The sequence below is a fragment of the Oryza sativa genome, chromosome 3 (genome assembly GCF_034140825.1).
Source record: "Oryza sativa Japonica Group chromosome 3, ASM3414082v1".
Taxonomy (NCBI): domain Eukaryota; kingdom Viridiplantae; phylum Streptophyta; class Magnoliopsida; order Poales; family Poaceae; genus Oryza; species Oryza sativa.
In genome coordinates, this window is record NC_089037.1 from 22,123,486 (window position 1) to 22,141,890 (window position 18,405).

Genomic DNA, 18,405 nt, shown 5'->3' on the forward strand with positions numbered 1-18,405 from the left:
CGGCCTAAAGTCCTGGTTTGATAAGATTGTAAAGTAGATTTAGGAAACCGATACCGTATTGGATAAGGTTTCTATCTTGTAATCCTACCCCCCATCCTATATAAGGTGGGCAGGAGGCCTTCTAGGGGGTATGAGACAATTAGATCGTCAGATCTATACTACACTCGGCGGATTCAAATCCACAAAGAGGAGTAGGGTATTACCTCTCATTGAGAGGGCCTGAACCTGTCTAAATCCTTGTCTCCGCATCCATCCACTTTTAGGTCTCGTGCGCTACCCCGTTTTATTATTGCCGAATTCATGTTTCGACAGCACTGCTGGTTGGCTACTTGCCTACCTGGCTCGCTCGCTCTCTGCACCTTCTATGAAAGGAGGCAAGCAACACAGTCCGGCCGCCCTATCACTTGGCCACAATGTAGCACGCAAGATCGTCGAGAAGCTCCGCCGTTAGTAGCATTCAACGAGATGATGCACCGCGTTGCCTCTCTTCTTTGAGTTGCAAGCCAAGCTCCAGGTCTCAACATCTTCGCCGAAGCCACCGACGAAGCACTCAGTCGCGACATGTGTCACATGATGACGAAGCAGAGCAACCTCGCGTTTTGGCCCGTGAAAAGGCACGATGGCAACGGGACCCTACCGCTCCCTGTCTCCATCAATTGGCGCAACAAGACCTGCGAAGGCCAGCCGTGCCTTGGTCCAGTCATGTTCATGGGGGTGCTACGGCTCTTGCTGGGCGTTCGCCATGACGGGCGCGCTGGAGAGCCACCGCGTCATCGCATGCAGGGGCAAACTACGACAACCCGGTGCTCCTGTCAGAGCAGGAGCTCGTGGATTGCCATCCAAGGAGCAAAGGCTGCGCAGGGGGCCTCGCCTTGAACGCTTTCCAGTACGTCATGAAAAATGGTCTGGCGTTGTCAACCTTCTACCCTTACATGGGAGTGGACGATGGTACATGCCACGCCAGCACCACACCCCGCGTGAACATGATCATGCGAAGGTTCCAGGAGCTACCACGCCACGACAATGCTGAGACCATCAACAATACGCTATTAGCCTATCGGCCAATTGGCTATCAGTCAATTGATTCTGCTTTTATTCTTTATTGCTGATTGCAGGATCAAATCAGTTGGCACGCCCTTGAGACACTTGAGGCTAGCCTTGGACCTACACTAGAGTTAAGCAGATCTCCCAGGCTGCCGTATTTTCACATCAACAGTGGGTACAATGTTTTTCACCGAAACGAATTAGTTCAAAAAGCACCGTAACATGAGACTTGGACATATTGGAATGGATTGAGAGCGTTTGTTTCAAAAAAAATCTCTCGGTGACTCGTTGGGTGAGCTTTTTTCATTTAGTGTCGATATCGGGTCATGCGGGTGTGATGTTTTTCACCGGGACGAAATAGTTCAAAAAAAGCACTGACACCTAGACAAAACATGGGTATTTTGATAGTTTTATTAAATGTTGCATCATTTGCACGCACTCAATGTTTGTGTACAAACTTGTCCATATGTGGTTGCAAATTGCTATTGTCTGGAGTAAGATGCTGGGGATTAGGGTATGATTAAAACAAGAACTACTCGTGTAACCGCAGTTGAAGTTGGGAGGCAATTCTTAGGGATCTGAATTGATTTTTATATCCTGGTTAGCTTGATTGAACCAAATGCTACTTAGAAAATAAATAGGGAAAAATTAGAACCATGCCATTATAATTTTGTAAAATTTGATATGTTTGTTAGCTCAACGTCAAACATTTTTATAGCCTTGCATATTTATTGCCGCTTTCTGATGTTGTGATGTCAAAGAAGTTTGTCCTTGTCTATACATAAATTTGTTTTTGGGATAATGTGTGGCTGAAGTGGCGGTCTGCCCTATGGAAGATAGTCCTCCTGATCAGTGAAAGAAAAAAAAATCATAAGAGTTAACTAAAGATACTTATTATTACTCTATTATTTTTTTGCATAAGTATACTTTGATCCTATCTATGTCCATGGGCACGTGGTCCAGTCCGACCATGCGAACACACTGTAACAGTCTCGTATCCTTGATAGAAGGAACAAAATCTGAAACTGGTTTTGATGTTTTATGCTCACCTTGTTAGAGGAATGCTGTTTCCCTAAATTTTGCCTCTTCGGTTACTATCAGTTCATTGGTTTTTCTCCTGTGCAAAATTGTACGAGTTGGAAGCAATGTTTAACATGAAATGCCACATATCTAAATTTTATTTTTAAACTAGTAACAGGGAAGGAGAAAAGTAGGATAGACCTGCCCTCATATTTAGCAAAATGTGCAGCTGCTAGTGTACGTTTGCAAAACTGAACACTTACAGTGAAAATAGTTTTGGAGTATATACCAGGTAGATGAAGGGACAACAATTTCTCTTTATAAAACAAACTACAATTGGACTAGAGATTTTTTTTTCTGGTTTAACTATAAGATTCCTTGCGCGGTGTTCTAATTAAGTGATTCTATAGATTGAACTATGCTGTTCTCAACAGGGCTTGGCAATATAAAGCAATTCATGGTTCTACAGAGCATATGAACCACAGAAAATGGTTCTATAGTGGCCCTTTACAGACTAGATTAGGGACACAGAAAATGCATGTCACCATACAAGAATAGTTCTGAGCATTACATTGATATTCTGAAATGATGTGTCCACGCAGACAATGCATTTCCCCGCAAAAAAAAAAAGAGCAGATAATGCATTTCAGCTAGTGGTACTGTGTGCGCAGTTATGCAGTTTTGACACTATAATAACAGGAATTGGTTGAAAACCAATATATGCCTCTTGTTGTAAGGAGGTTGGAAACATAATAACAGGAATTGGTTGAAAACCAATATATGCCTCTTGTTGTAAGGAGGTTGGAAACCACAGCTTGTGCATTAAAAATTGCATTGCACTTGTCCACAAGGTCAACACCCTGAACTTCTATATGTTCCTCTTGCCTTGTTAATCTGATTCATCTCTCAGCTTGGTCTAACTCTGTCTTTGGATCAGAAAGAGCAGTTGAGAAGAGATGGCTGGACTACTAGCATCTGGAATCATAAAGTGGACAACAAACAAGCTTTCTTCCTTGGTTTCTCCTCAAATCGTTTCATCATCATCTGACGAGCAAAGTGCTTCGTTCAGAGATCTAAGAGATCTGCAGAGGACGATGGCAAGGATTCAGCGGACCCTCGATGCGATGGATGAACACAATATAAGAGATGAAGCCGAGAGACTTCGCCTGTGGGAGCTGCAGCAGCTTGCATATGATGCCCAGGATGCTGTCGATGAATACAGGTATGAGTTGCTTCGACGGAGGATGGAGGACCAAAGCAATCAAAGGCAGAGCAGCAGAAGTCGCAAGCGCAAGCGCAAAGGTGACAAGAAGGTAATATTATCCCCTTATCCTAGCTATAACCAATGCTACATTTGGTTTATCAGAAAAAATAGTCTGTGTTTCTTCTTTGATGAAATAAAGCTTCCAAATTGCAGAGGCCTCCTCTCAAAGTTTCTTGTATAAAAAGATAAGCTCCCAAGCAATTTGTTTCTCTCAATAATACATGAGCAATCTGCATATCATGCATAAGCAACCATTGACATAGCCATATAAAAGTATTGGGATAGTAGAGGAGCAAAAAGGGGTCCATAAAGGAGCATGTACATATGTGTGTTTTATTTAACTCTTGTTAGTACACAGTATACTACATGCCTTTGGATTATAATAATATTAGTGCATGTACAGGAACCTGAACCATCCCCTATCAAAGTTCCTGTTCCAGATGATTTGGCAGCAAGGGTGAGGAAAATTTTAGAAAAATTCAATGAGATCACAAAGGCATGGGATGATCTCCAACTCAATGAGAGTGACGCACCAATAAGAGAGGAGGCCTATGACATCAAGATATCTACAACCCCGCATGTAGGTGATTTTGACATAGTTGGTAGAGAAGAAGACAAGGAAAACATCATCGAAATATTAATTTCCGATGAAGCTGCTCAAGCAAATATGTCTGTTGTTTCTATTGTTGGCATGGGGGGTTTGGGTAAGACAACTCTTGCTCAAATGGTGTACAATGATGAAAGAGTCAGCAGGTACTTTCAACTAAAGGGCTGGGTGGATGTTTCTGAGGGTCATTTTGATGTTAAGGCAATTGCAAGAAAAATTATCATGTCGTTCACTAGGAATCCATGTGATATAGAAGATATGGGTAATCTCCAAAATATGATAACGGCGCAAGTACAAGACATGAAGTTCTTTCTAGTTCTTGACAATGTGTGGAATGTGCAGAAGGAAATCTGGGATGCTTTGCTTTCCCTGTTGGTGGGTGCTCAGTTGGGAATGATCTTATTAACAACACGCGATGAAACTATTTCAAAAATGATAGGAACAATGCCTTCTTATGATCTTAGCTTCCTAACTTCTGAAGAATCATGGCAGTTGTTCAAGCAGATGGCCTTTGGATTTATAGATCAACATATGGATCAACAGTTCGAAGGATTTGGTAGGAAAATTGTGGGAAAATGTGGAGGCCTACCATTGGCAATTAAGGCAATAGGATCCTCTCTTCGCGGTGAGACAAATGAAGAGACATGGAAAGATGTCTCAGAGAGTGATCAATGGGGCTTACCTGCGGAAGAGGATCGAGTGCTGCCAGCACTAAAACTCAGCTATGATCGAATGCCAGTACAATTGAAGCGCTGCTTTGTTTTCCTTTCACTGCTCCCTAAGGGGTACTATTTCTGGAAAGAAGACATGATAAATCTCTGGATGTGTTTGGGACTCCTCAAGCAATATTGTACTGGGCGCCATGAAAACATTGGCAGGATGTACTTCGATGATTTAATTCAGAGGGCAATGATTCAACGAGCAGAATCTGATGAAAAACTGGAATGCTTTGTCACACATGATCTTATCCATGATCTGGTACATTTTGTTTCTGGAGGAGATTTCTTGAGAATAAATACTCAATATTTGCATGAAACCATTGGAAACTTCCGCTACTTGTCATTGGTTGTCAGTTCTTCTGATCATACAGATGTAGCACTAAATTCTGTGACGATACCTGGAGGTATAAGAATCCTTAAGGTTGTCAATGCACAAGATAATCGAAGATGTTCCAGTAAGTTGTTTTCTAGTAGCATCAATGTTAAAATTCCTACCGAAACATGGCAAAATCTTAAACAACTTCGTGCATTGGATTTCAGTCATACTGCACTTGCACAAGTACCTGATTCAATAGGAGAATTGAAACTACTCAGATATCTTAGCTTTTTCCAAACACGAATTACCACTATCCCAGAATCAATTAGTGACCTCTACAATCTGAGGGTCTTGGATGCAAGAACGGACAGCCTTAGAGAGCTCCCACAAGGCATAAAAAAACTGGTCAACCTCCGCCATCTCAATTTGGATCTTTGGTCCCCACTTTGCATGCCATGTGGGATAGGTGGGCTAAAAAGGCTACAGACATTGCCAAGGTTTAGCATTGGAAGCGGAGGTTGGCATTCCAATGTTGCCGAGCTACACCATCTGGTGAACATACATGGAGAGTTATGTATTACAGGACTACGGAGGGTTATAAATGTTGATGATGCTCAGACAGCTAATTTAGTCAGTAAGAACCAATTGCAAATCCTGAGATTAGACTGGTCTGATGGTGTTTGCCCCAACAACTGCAGTCATCCTAGCAGCCAAAATGATGTGGCTACCCCAGACCCAGAGCATGAGGAAGAGATCTTTGAGAGCCTACGGCCGCACAAGAACATCGAAGAATTGGAGGTAGTCAATTATAGTGGATACAAATATCCTAGCTGGTTTGGGGCTTCTACCTTCATGCACTTGGCAAAGATAATCCTATGTCAGCAAAGCTGCAAGTTCCTTCCTCCACTTGGGGAATTGCCACGCCTCCGCATACTCTCTATGGAGTGCATGACAGATGTGGAGCATGTGCGACAGGAGTTCCGTGGAAACATCACCACAAAGGCATTCCCAGCTGTTGAGGAGCTGGAGTTTCAAGAAATGTTGAAATGGGTTGAGTGGTCTCAAGTTGGTCAGGATGACTTTCCTTCACTCCGCCTGCTAAAAATCAAGGATAGCCACGAGTTGAGGTACCTCCCACAGGAGCTATCTTCCTCCCTCACAAAGTTAGTTATCAAGGATTGCAGCAAACTTGCTAGTCTACCAGCTATTCCAAACCTCACTACTTTGGTCTTGAAGAGCAAGATAAATGAACAAATTCTGAATGATTTGCACTTTCCGCATCTCAGATCACTGAAAGTGTTACTGTCACGGAGCATCGAGCACCTTTTACTTGACAATCAGAATCACCCATTGCTCGAAGTCTTGGTTATCAGTGTTTGCCCACGTCTTCACTCTATAATGGGTCTTAGCAGCCTTGGGTCACTCAAATTTTTGAAGATACATAGATGTCCTTATCTGCAGCTACCATCTGATAAACCACTGTCAACACAGCTTCAGCGACTTACCATCACAAAGTGCCCATTGCTAGCAGACTGGTTGGAAGTCCAAATTTCGCACCAGCAATGCCAGGTATAGATCTCTATCACCATCTACGTACAAATACTTTATGCTTTAAGTTTTATTAGTGCATTTGCAGTACTAGGACCACTGTTTATTTTCTTAGTTCCTTTTTCTGAATTTTTTATTTATAATAATTAATGTCCCTTCTCTCAGTTACATGAGTCTAAAGATGCTTGGTATGAAGAGCAACAAGCTCTGAATGAATTGAATGATGCAAGTGAGGACGAGCACAGAGAGGAGTTTGGGCTTTTGTACGAAGATGACAATGGAGAGGACAACGATGAGCAAGACCATGAGCAGTCAGAAGATGAGGAAATTCAGTACGGCAGTGATGACAGTAGCGAAGAGGATGAATAGATAGCTTAATTTGGTATAAAAATTAGAAAGAACACTGCAACCTATAAGTAATAATCACCTAATCAACGTCATGCTTTACAGGTGAGGAGCTCATACCATATTAGCTACATATATATTTTACCGTCTCTCATGGGTCATGTGGTGTGATTGTGTGAATTAAACAACCAACTATTATTTACCTTTTGCGGAGAAAACAGCTGCATTATGTGTAGTGGTTCCTGAGTGGTGTAATTGGTACTATTTGGACACTCATAGCAGCCTGGTTCCTTTTCTCTTATCGCTATAAGAAATGGCATGCAAACCTTCTACGTATTCTTTAAAAAAAAAGATAGTTAAAGTCAAGGCTTTGGATTGAATCAGGCTAGTCACAAACCTGAAATGCATATAACGTATAGAAGTATAATAGCTGCAGTAACAAATTATAGCCTTATAGGCCCAGTTCTAGGTTCAAACTCGACCAAGAGATCTGAATGGCAACAATACTGCATCCAATCTCCAGCTCAGCAAAGAAACTATGGAGCAACTAGTTAGCTCAAATGTAGATTAATTGTGGATTTGCGCATAACCAAAAAAAATTAACTCATTCTAAATAATTTTACCTACACATATCGCCGGCGGCGAGAACTGGGAGGCTCAGCGGGGCGCGGCATTTGTGCGGAGTTTGCAGCAGAGGCCACTGGGGCAAGAGAAAAGGGCCGCCCGGAGAAGATTCTGCCGCTGGTCCCCGAGTCCCGAGAGGCAGGTGCCTTAGCCGTTCGCCGTTCGTGCTTCCGGCGCCCGCCGCCGCCGCCGCCGCCGGCAGCACCGGTAGCTTGGCCTGGGGAACTACTAGACGTGTGAATCGGACGGTGGGCCGTGGGGCGGTGTGCTTGGACGAACAAGCACGCTGGCCCATATGGCCCAACGACGCAGATCTGGAAGGCCCAACATAAGCTGGAATCCTGGAATTTTGATGGGCCACGAACCACGTTTGGAAAAAGTTCACTGCCGGTCTCTCATCTAAGGTTGAGTTTCGATCGAGTCTCTCAACCGCGAAACAATGTACTAACGCAATCCTTATCTTTACCGAACAGAGGAAATGTAGTCCCAACGAAGACGGTTTCAACGTGCCATATTGATTTGTTCTTTATCTAATGTGGCGTCTATGTGAAACTTATACGATAAAACAACAACAACAAAAAAAAGTGGGTCAACGTACATGTAATCCATAGAGAAGAAATATAGTGTGCATATGGCGGGACTATATATTTAAAGTGGTTTTAGAAGATGAGGGGCACTATCCAAACTCAACCGTTATATGCGGAAGAGTAAATTGCACTAGCGGTCCTTAAACTTGTAACGAGGTTTCACTTAGGTCAACGAACTTGCAAAGCGCATATCGAAATCCCTAAACTTAGTTTATTGTATCATCCCGGTCTAAAGCCGCGTTTGACCGTGGTCTTGCCTACGTGGCACGCCACATGAACGATGACATGGCACAAATTTTAATTTTCCTTTTTTTTCTCTCCTTCCTCCACCTCTAGATGCATCTGTGGCAGGCAAAGGGAGAGAGGGAGCCAGCGAGACCGGTGCGAGGAGGCCGTGGGCGGGGTCGGCGACCTGGCGGCGGCGCAGGAGAGAGGCGGGGAGAGGCGGTTGACGACCGGTGCGAGGAGGTTGTGGCCGGGGTCGGCGACCTGGCGGCGGTGCAGGAGAGAGGAGCTGGCGGCTATCGAGAGGAGAGGAAAACTCGGCGGCGGCGTCGTCTTGGCTCGAGCGGAAACGGGCGGCGGCGATGGAAGGGAGAGGCCGGCACGGGGGAGCTCGGGGCAGCGGCGTCGGCGCGGGCTGTCGCGTGCGAGGCAGCCGGCACGCGACGACGCGGCTGAGGCGACAGCGGCGTGTCGGCGCGGCGCAGCTTGGCACAGCGCCGGGAGAGGGGCAGCGGTGGGATAAGGGAGGGGAGCTCGGTGTGGGAGAGGAGGCTGCCCAGGGCGGGCGTGGCATGAGGCAGCGGGGCGGTGGCTGAGCGCGGCAGCACGGCCGGGCGCGCGCACGGGAGGGAGGCGGCACAGCTCAGGAGGAAGGTGGTGCGGCGCAGTGGCTTGGCCACGCGCAGCTAGGAGGCGACGCCGAGGGGAGGAAAGGAGGAAGGGACACGCGGCTGGGAGGCGCCGCGCGGCGTGTCCTCCCCCAATCACCGTCGTCCTCCCTCCCTCCCGTCAACGAGGCTTTGGCTGCCCCGGCGACACCTCCCCCCTCGCGCACCTCAGCCGCTTCCGCATGAATGACGTGCCGCCCTCCTCTTCGTCCCACCACTCCGGCGGTGGCCCCCACATGGCCATTGTCGCCGTCGAGCTCGCGTTGCCCAGCTCGAGCTCGCCCCACCGCCCCGCTGCCGTCGTCGAGCTCGGGCCCGCCGACGCCTCCCCCCGCACGCGCGGCCGCGGTCGGCGACCCCTCCCCCGGGAGCGGCTGGCGACACCACCCCCCGTGCGCGCCTCGGCCTCTTCGCCCCACCACTCCGGCAGTAGCCCTCACATGGCCGTTGTCGCCGTCGAGCTTACACCGTTGAGCACGAGCTCGCCCTGCCGCCCCGCTGCAGCGGCTTCTCTCCTCCCGCCAGCCGACACCCGCGCGCCGCTCCTTTCTCGCCGGCCGCTGGCCGCGCACGCGCGCCGCTCCTCTCCTCCCGTCGGCCGGCGCCCGAGCACGCCCGCGCCGCTCCTGCCCCGCGTCCCCTCCGACCATACGAGGTGAGGAAGGAGAGAAAAGATGGGGAGAAAAAAAGGAAAATTAAAATTTGTGCCATGTCATCGTCTACGTGGCGTGCCAAGTAGGCAAGACCACGGTCAAACGCGGCTTTGGACCGGGATGATACAATAAATCAAATTTAGGGATCTCGATGTGCGCTTTGCAAGTTCGTGGACCTAAGTGAAACATCGTTACAAGTTTAAGTACCGCTAGTGCAATTTACTCTATGCGGAATCTAAAGTGAATTTTTCCTGCCACGTTTTGAGCGCTAGTATCCCTGAAAGAAAAATTGCTGCACCACAAATCTTCTCGTCTTGGTAAGTACTATAGCTGTCTGACAATCTTCAATAATCACTTGTTATGATTCCGACCCCAATTCCAGGTGAATTTCTGATGAACTTCAACAATCACTTATTATGAATTTGCTATATTATATGATTCTACCGCTATATGTACCAATCGTAAGTAAATACACTAGTATACTTTACATGGTATATAGTAGTATATTTCTATGGCTGTACTTGAAGCTTGAAAAAAGTGGAATCTCACAAGCAGCTCGATCGATCAGTACACCGTGAAGATGAGATGAAGCCTACATAGCAGCGAGCTGCCTAATGTTCACGGGGAAGACGAGCGGCGGCGAGCCGTCGAACGCGACGGCGGTGAGCATCCGCGCGGTGGCCTCGGTCGGGTGGTAGAAGTCCCAGAACACGTAGCCCGTCCGGTTGGCGCAGTAGAAGCTGACCGGGGTGCAGCCGATCTTGGCGTTCATGTCCCCGAGGCCGCAGCACGCCGCCCGCGCCTCCGCGAACCCGTACGCCGCCGGCCGCTCGATGTACCGGAGCAGCGCCGCGCTGGAGTCGAACACCGCGTAGCGGAGGCCCGCGCGCCGCTCGGCCATCCCGCGCAGCAGCGACGCCGCCGCCGCGTTGTACCGCGCCGACGCGTCGTTGGCCTCGCCGCTGCAGCCCCTGTCGGCGCTCAGCTCCCGCAGCGACGGGCAGCAGCCCACCGGCCCCGTCCCCAGGAACAGCACCCTGCGCGCCCCGAGGTCGTACAGCCTCTGAACACAATCGATCGAACACCATTAGAACGTAACACCATGAAATTGATCATTTGATGATCGATTTAATTATCTGTCGATCGGTGACCTCGATCCTCACCTGTAGCTGGCCGGTGAGCGACTGGATGAGGGCGTCGACGAACTGCTCCATAGGGTTGGTGGCCTTGGCGGCGGCGCTGGACCTGACGTAGCCGATGATGTCGTTGCTGCCGATGGTGATGGCGAAGAGGGATTTCGCCAGGTGGCTCGCCGCCTGGGCCTCGCCGAGGCTCTGCACCAGCGACGCCTGCACCTTGGAGTAGTACTCGATCTGCTTGTCGAAGCTGATGCACTGATCCTGCATTAATGTTTAACACAAGTAATTAAAACCAATTTTCAACTCTAAAACAAGTTGAAAACAAATTGACTATATCACTGTCGACAGAAATATGTAAACCATTTGTATTATTTTTTTAAAAAAAATGAACTTTATATATAGTGCGTTGACGACTAACATGCATACATATAATCCTACGTCCTGGTAATCTATGAGAAAAGTTTGTTATTGCAATTACGTGTACGAGTTGAAACTAATTAGAACTACCTTGTTTGTAGAGTTGAAAACTCCGGCGCCACCTGAAGCAAAGTTGACGCCATTCACGTAGTTAGCACTGCTGCTTGACGATATGGCGAGGTACGGTGGAGATGTCGCCAACCCAAGGTTCTCAGCTGCAATGCACCATTCATATCAAAAATGACCAAGTGATAAATTAATTTATGATCGGATACACAAGGATCGGGAAGCTTGTAATAACATGATTAAATTAACGTACTATATATGTAATAAGCAGGTTCAAAATTACGGACTGAAATTTTCAAAATTTTGGGTCTATCGCCCCCCTCCCCCCCCCCCCCCCCCAAAACCAAAACTATTCCACCCTTTTTTCCATTTTTTGTGAATTTGGCAAATTTTGTTTAAATGTGACCAAATTTTATTAAAATTCAAATTATTTCAGTACCTGATAGAAAATAGCCAAAATAAAAATTTGAACCCTGGTGGTTAGTATGTAAGGGCTAAGCTGTGTAGAACGTACGTATGTACAAGTTGAAAATTGTAATTGCTAATGCACATATATATATTTCTTGTTTTTCTGACTTTTTTAAAAAAGCTGTTTGCTAGTTGTCCTCTCACACCCTTCTTTTTTTTCTCGTCAATAATGTAGAGGTCCCCTTCCAAAATCGAAACTTACATATCTTTTATGGACTAATTCATGAGAAACTTATGCCTCTAGCCTATTGGAGCTCCACCATATGGCACATAACCTATACATAGAAGGTCAATCCAGCAAGCTTGCAAGAGATAAATTAAAGAAAACAGTGTTGTAGCCAAACTAAAGAATGATAAAATAAAATTCCAAATTAATTAACCACAACATTTTTTAGAACAATAATAACCAGCTTGTCAACATCAAATAGGTAAATCGCCTAAATCCGATCCTCAAATGTAGAATAATTAAGGACGTACACGTATGGTAATCTGACCCACGAAAGTGAAGTAGAGAATGACACCAAATTTGTTCTCAATTGATTGGCTTCGCCAACGGACAATTTCCATTTCACTTTCTTGGGGGAAAAAGTTATGGCCAGGCTGAAAAGGACATATCGGAAAAACCCTTTGGCTAGATATCTGATATCTCATATGATGTGCTTGACCTATCATTCATTAGGTAATATGTCTCCAGTTATCTTTAAAAAATATAATTTGTCTCCACCTAAATTTATAGCTACCAAAAACCAAAATTAACAAAATAGAGAAGGCAATACTATGGTGTGGCTTCACCTAGTAGGTTGAAATCTAAGTGCACACGAATATATGGAGAAACTACAAACTATAGTTCATTATAGTGTACATCCAACTATTGCGTGAACCTTAAAATTTATATGTGTCTATATATTTTTATAGGTATAACAACCAAGGAAATAAACATATCTTGAGCGTACAAGCAACGTCGGATGAACACGTACAGAAATTGATTACAAGCTGTATGGAATCATCAACAAGTAGCCAACGTGCATCAATCAACATTTTGTCATTGGTTCTCAACGAATTTAGAAAAGAAAATAAAATTACTCCCTTTATTTTATAACTAGGAAGGAAGCCCGCACGGTGCGCGGGCTTTTTATTTATTGTTTTATGAAATAGTGCTAAAAGAAGTCATATCTCACCATTTCTACGTCGTGAGATAGATCGTAGACTTCAATATAGTTAAATTATAAGAATGTCTCCCAGAATTAAAAACACTTTGTCCCGATTACATATAAATTTTCCTATTATCGTAACAACTCATTATCACTATTTTAAAAGCTCGCTAACTACCAATACATGAAATTGCGCATAATAAAATAAGCCTAATATATTATTAATACACTACTTAGCTAAGTGTTTATGTCTCACTTATTTCCAAATCCACATATAAATATTCTAAAAATATCACTAACGGGTGAAGCCGGTCATAGCCGTAGAGACTTTCTTTCTCTATTACCTTGAAAATTGGGTAGTTGTGTCCCCTCAAGATCAGCCCGAAGCACAATTTTAATGTCTAATTTACTATAACCCTTTCATAGAGTCCTATGACACACTGGGCCCACTCAACTCGGCCATTTGTATGCCACGTTAGAGGGTAAATAACGGGTCCACCAATTTAAATGAAAATCGATGGTGAGATTATACAGTACCATGTGATGGCCTAGGAGCACTTATAGCAGCGTCATATGGCGACTTAGGAATATTAATAGAAAGTTTAATGAACGTTTAGTATATAATAGTTTTTCTTGCTGCGAATAGTAGTACCGAAGCTTTATTTCTTTTTCAATCTAACGTACGTTTGTATATGTACTTATGTTTTTTTCACGGTTAGTATATATATACATCTAATCTAATAGTCTAAAATAACGGGTCCGCTAATTTAAATGAAAATCGACTATGAGATTATACAGTACTACATGGCGGTCTAGAAGTATTTGTAGGAACGCCACATGAAGACTTAGTACTGTTTTGTAGATCACAAATTGGATATATAATTTAAAAATAATTTGAAAAGATGAACATTTAAAGATGGTTGATTTGATATTTATATTATAGATCTAGTTTAACATTGCATCTATATATTTGTGAAGTAATATATTTCATCTTTATATCGTTGATAGTTCTATTTTAAAGACCGTGGTTTTTTTTGATGGTACTAAGTATTTATATTTTATTTTGGCTTATGGTAAGTACGTGCATATATTTTTTTCTTCCGGCAAACATTATGCACATGAGAAAGGTATTACATATTTAATAGTAAAAAATAACAGGTCCAATAATTTATAAATCGATAATATATATGGATAAAATAATGGATCGAAAATCATTCAATTGCATGTATATATTTGTGGGCCAATATATCTTTATATTGTAGAGTGATATTTGCTTTTTTGATAGTCGTACTAAGCATGTATGCTTTATTTTGGTTGTGGTATGTACGTACATACGTTCTATTCCTCCGACAAACAGTACAGAGAAAGGTATTATATATATATATATATGGATATAATATATTAACTGAAAATCGACGGCATGTATAGATCTAATCTAACGGTATAAAATAATGGGTCCACCAATTTAAATGAAAATCGACGGTGAGATTAGACTGTGCCATGTAGCGATCTAGGAGTGTTTGTAGGAGTGCCACATGGCAGCTTGAGAGCGTTTGTAGAAAGTTTAATGGACTTTTAGTATATAATAGAAGATATAAGTCGTTTAATTTTTTTTCTTAGTGACTAAATTTATAGATAAATTTATAGAAAAATATAGTAATATTTTTAATAAAAATAAACTTTGTATCAAAATATATTCTATGTTAAATTTAATAAAACTAATTTAATCAAATATAAAGAATTTTGACTAAGAAAATAGTCAAAATGATTATAATAAGAAACAAAAGGAGTGCATGGAAAAAATATATTTTTATTTATGTCAATACAAGTAGCATGTCACACCATGACAGTTCATGGAAGATATTTTATTTCAGAAAAAATAAAACTCTGTAGAAGATATTTAGTGCCGAACCAACTAGAGCCAACTGGTAAAATCTATGCGTTACCTTCTTGGTTGAATTTGCCTAGACAACATGCTGACTTAATTAGTAGCAGTAGTCTTGTTGCCTTTATTTTAAGCACGTCCTGTTAAGTACGTATGCCAATAGTACGTGTTCAGCTAGCCTATGATAAAAGGTTGACTATATACCGTTGGTACGACGTCAACGGTAGCACACCTGGTGCTGTTAATTGTTAACATACAAAATTCAAATTACGCCACTAACAGATATTATAGAAACGTATTTCTACCTGCCCCTTCCGTCTAAAAATATAGCTATTTCTAACTGGTTACCTGAATAAATTTGTGTCGGAGAAAGTAGAATCAGCAAACTTAATCAATTAAGGTCAGCCTGCACTGCTGAACGGTTGGTCATATAGTGTGTTTTCTTTTTAAATATGTGGCACTGCTATTAACTTCTCTAATAAAAAGTCAACACATAATATATACTTACTAATGTATACTTAGTAAGATACGTTGGACCATTCATCTTGTTAAAAAATATGTAATTATTATTTATTTTATTATGATTTAATATATCATCAAATGTTTTTAAGCATGAATTAAATATTGGTTATGTTTGCATAAAAGTTTTAAATAAAAGAATGATCAAACGTTGATAAAAGTCAACGGCGTCGTACTTTAATAAAACGGAGGTAGTATATCGGATGAGTAGCAAAACAGGAAAAATCAAGAAAACAAGTCAAGCTAGGCGTGAAAGAAGATTCGACCAAATGCAACGTGACTACGCGAGACCGGCGCGGCGTGTTTGTTAGGGCGAGACGGCAGGCCGTCACAGCAGGGCAATCGGTCGTTGTGTGTGCGCGGCTGGTGCAACGGTCAGCTCGACGTCTCGCCGTCTGGGTCACGCCGCGCTATCGCTCTCGTTGTCTCTAATATGATTCAATTTGGTTGATTACTATTATAAGAAATCATTTTTTTAGATTTCAAGCATATTTATTATTAATACAAGAAACACTTTTGTCCTGTTTAATTTGGTACTAATCTGAAACTTCGTGGGCGTTAGGCTAGCGCAACAATTCTTTTGTGTTATGGACTTCGACTTAGGAGCTCGGTAGTGAACACAATAACTCTTCAAAATTTGTTAGTATAAAATATAATAACTTCTCAAACTAAAATAATTATTATATTCTCAACCAATCATAACATTTTACCATCTAGAATCCCTAGCTACCCACCTCTTCTTAACCAATCACACAACTTATCACATTTAATTCCATCAATTTTTAATGCATGTGTGGAACTCATCTCGAACTCCTTATACTTTGTGTGGACGAATGTAATAGTTACTAGCTAAGTACTATGCGTAGAAGAATGAGATCGGTCACCAGTGAAATGCAATAATGCACAATATAATGGTAATTAAGCCATGAATTTGCATGCATGCATGAGCCATGAGGCTGGATGCACGCACGCGTGACGCATGAGGAAGGCATGCAGATTGCAGGATTGTACTATCATTCATTCAGAAAACGCGGGGGGGGGGGTGGGGGGTGGGGGGCTTGCGACGATAACGCACCGAGGAAATCGGGGAAGTTCTTGCCGTTGCTGAAGCGGCCGGTGGCCTTCCCCCCCGGGTAGTCGATCCCGTTGTGCGGGAAGTCCGCCTTGAGCAGCGTCAGCAGGTGGTTGTTGTTCCCCACGTCCGCCAGCGAGTCGCCGAGCACGTACACCGCCGGCACCGCCGCCGCTAAAGACGAGGCGGCGGCGGCGACAAGGACGACGATGGCGAAGGACGCCGCAGCGATTGCGTTATTACCAGCATCCATCGATCGAACTACAGTAGTACGTACAGCTTAGCTGATGCTTCTCCAGAGTCCAGCTGCTACGTATACAGCTCGCCGGCTCGTCTTGCACATGAGCTAGGGGTGCGTGCGTGTTGCGTGCGTGAGCTTTCTTCACTGGACTGGAGACGACGCGCGCTACCTGCAGACTTTATACCATAGCGAGAACAACTCAAGCATTTTTCAGTCGTCCACCCATAAATATTGATATTTTTCCTAGAAGCTAAACTACAAGATACTAGCTATCAAAACGTGTGCGTGCATATATATGCACCGAGTATTTACTATACATTATGCAAACTGCAAACACTGCTAAACGAGTCTTCCTCTCTACACCAATCATAGATGCACCATGCACGTAGATTTATCCAGTTCCTATATGTTGGTGATAAAATATTTCTTTTTTAAAACATACTACAAATCCAAGGGCTTATAAATACGCGGATATTTTTATAAACATATCTAAAGACTGAACCGGTATATCTTAAAATTGATAAAGTCATCATGTCGCATATTTTAAAATCGACGAAGTCATCAATAGGGCCTCACTATCAATTAATGGGTAAGTCGTCTATCATTGAAAATATAATTAGCCATACATACAAACACATGTGTCTAAGTCTAAAACTTGAACCCACGGGTAAGTCATCTATCACTGAAAACCTAATTAGCCGTAAATGCGAGCACCCAAATAAAATCACCGATGGTAAGTTGCCTATCCTTAAAAAGCTAATTAGCCATAGATGCGAGCAGTCGTGTCAAGTATAGGACTTAAACTCATCTATATCAAGTCTGGAACTTGAATTTGGGTGGGTAGGTTCCATCACAAGGAACATAATCAGTTGAGCTACACTCATCGTACTGAAAAGGCCAAAAAAATTACCATACTATAATATGTATGGAGCTATGTCAGATGTAAATTGTTATAGTAAGGTGGGAACATATCCTGTGCACAGCACACTCCGTGCATACCAACTAATAAATATTATCTAAAATTATAAAAAAAAATATATGCATATACTATGGATAGTATTACACCTATGTATAAATCTAACCACAAATTAATTCATTATATTTTGGCTGTAACAACAAAAAAAATTCTGATAGTTTTAAGACTATAAATTTGTCAAAATGTTGTCTTTTTTTCCATGTATGATGAATTTGAAGATGGAATTTCATATGTGGATATAATACTATTACAAATTCTTTTATTGAAAGTATACATACATATTTTTTAGAATTTTGTGAATATTTGTTAGTTAATTAATGTACATGTTATGTGTATGTAACATGTGAAGACTTGCATCTATAGGATATTTCGTAAAATAGACACAAACACGTGCAGAGAACTACATATACAAGCTGTGTTCTTTCCTCCAATTTTCCCAACTCACCTCCCACGTATTTTGCTCGCAGACTTTTCACAGTGCTAAAGACGGTGCGTTTTTTTTTAAAAAAAGTTCCTATACGAAAGCTGCTTAAAAAATCATATTGATCTATTTTTTTAAAAAAAATAGCTAATACTTAATTAATTACGTGCACGCTAATGGACCACTCCGTTTTTCGTGTGCAGAAAATGTGTTCCTAACATAGGCTGCCGAACACAGCCATATAGAGTAGTTATGAAACTAAGAATTGCTGAGAGCTTCGAGTAGCCTATGTGCTGCAAATAATACCACTCTATTACTCTTTGAGATACACATCTTCCCTAGCTAATTTGCTTCTTGAGTGTTACATGCATCCCCATTAATCTCCCCGGTACACACGTAGCTAACTAGGCTAGCTAGCTAGATAGGGAGT

The 18,405-nt window shown here is 42.9% G+C and overlaps 2 protein-coding genes and 1 long non-coding RNA gene across 3 annotated transcripts; 1 reads left to right on the forward strand and 2 right to left on the reverse strand.

Moving 5' to 3' along the window:
• Window positions 1-2,588: 2,588 nt before the first annotated feature.
• Window positions 2,589-7,725, reverse strand: LOC136355521 (uncharacterized). Its single transcript, XR_010739791.1, has 2 exons — window positions 7,487-7,725; window positions 2,589-3,558 (listed from the first exon to the last, which is right to left on the reverse strand). It is a non-coding gene; the product is annotated as an uncharacterized lncRNA (long non-coding RNA).
• Window positions 3,021-7,099, forward strand: LOC4333319 (putative disease resistance RPP13-like protein 1). The gene is made up of 3 exons (XM_015773613.3): window positions 3,021-3,377; window positions 3,732-6,539; window positions 6,684-7,099. Exons 1-3 carry the CDS (start codon window positions 3,021-3,023, stop codon window positions 6,885-6,887), a joined length of 3,369 nt encoding a protein of 1,122 aa, XP_015629099.2. The 3' UTR covers window positions 6,888-7,099.
• Window positions 7,726-10,007: 2,282 nt separating the features above from the next.
• LOC4333320 (GDSL esterase/lipase At5g55050) lies at window positions 10,008-16,731 on the reverse strand. The gene is made up of 4 exons (XM_015772913.3): window positions 16,341-16,731; window positions 11,267-11,391; window positions 10,784-11,020; window positions 10,008-10,683 (listed from the first exon to the last, which is right to left on the reverse strand). Exons 1-4 carry the CDS (start codon window positions 16,588-16,590, stop codon window positions 10,213-10,215), a joined length of 1,083 nt encoding a protein of 360 aa, XP_015628399.1. The 5' UTR covers window positions 16,591-16,731; the 3' UTR covers window positions 10,008-10,212.
• Window positions 16,732-18,405: the final 1,674 nt, after the last annotated feature.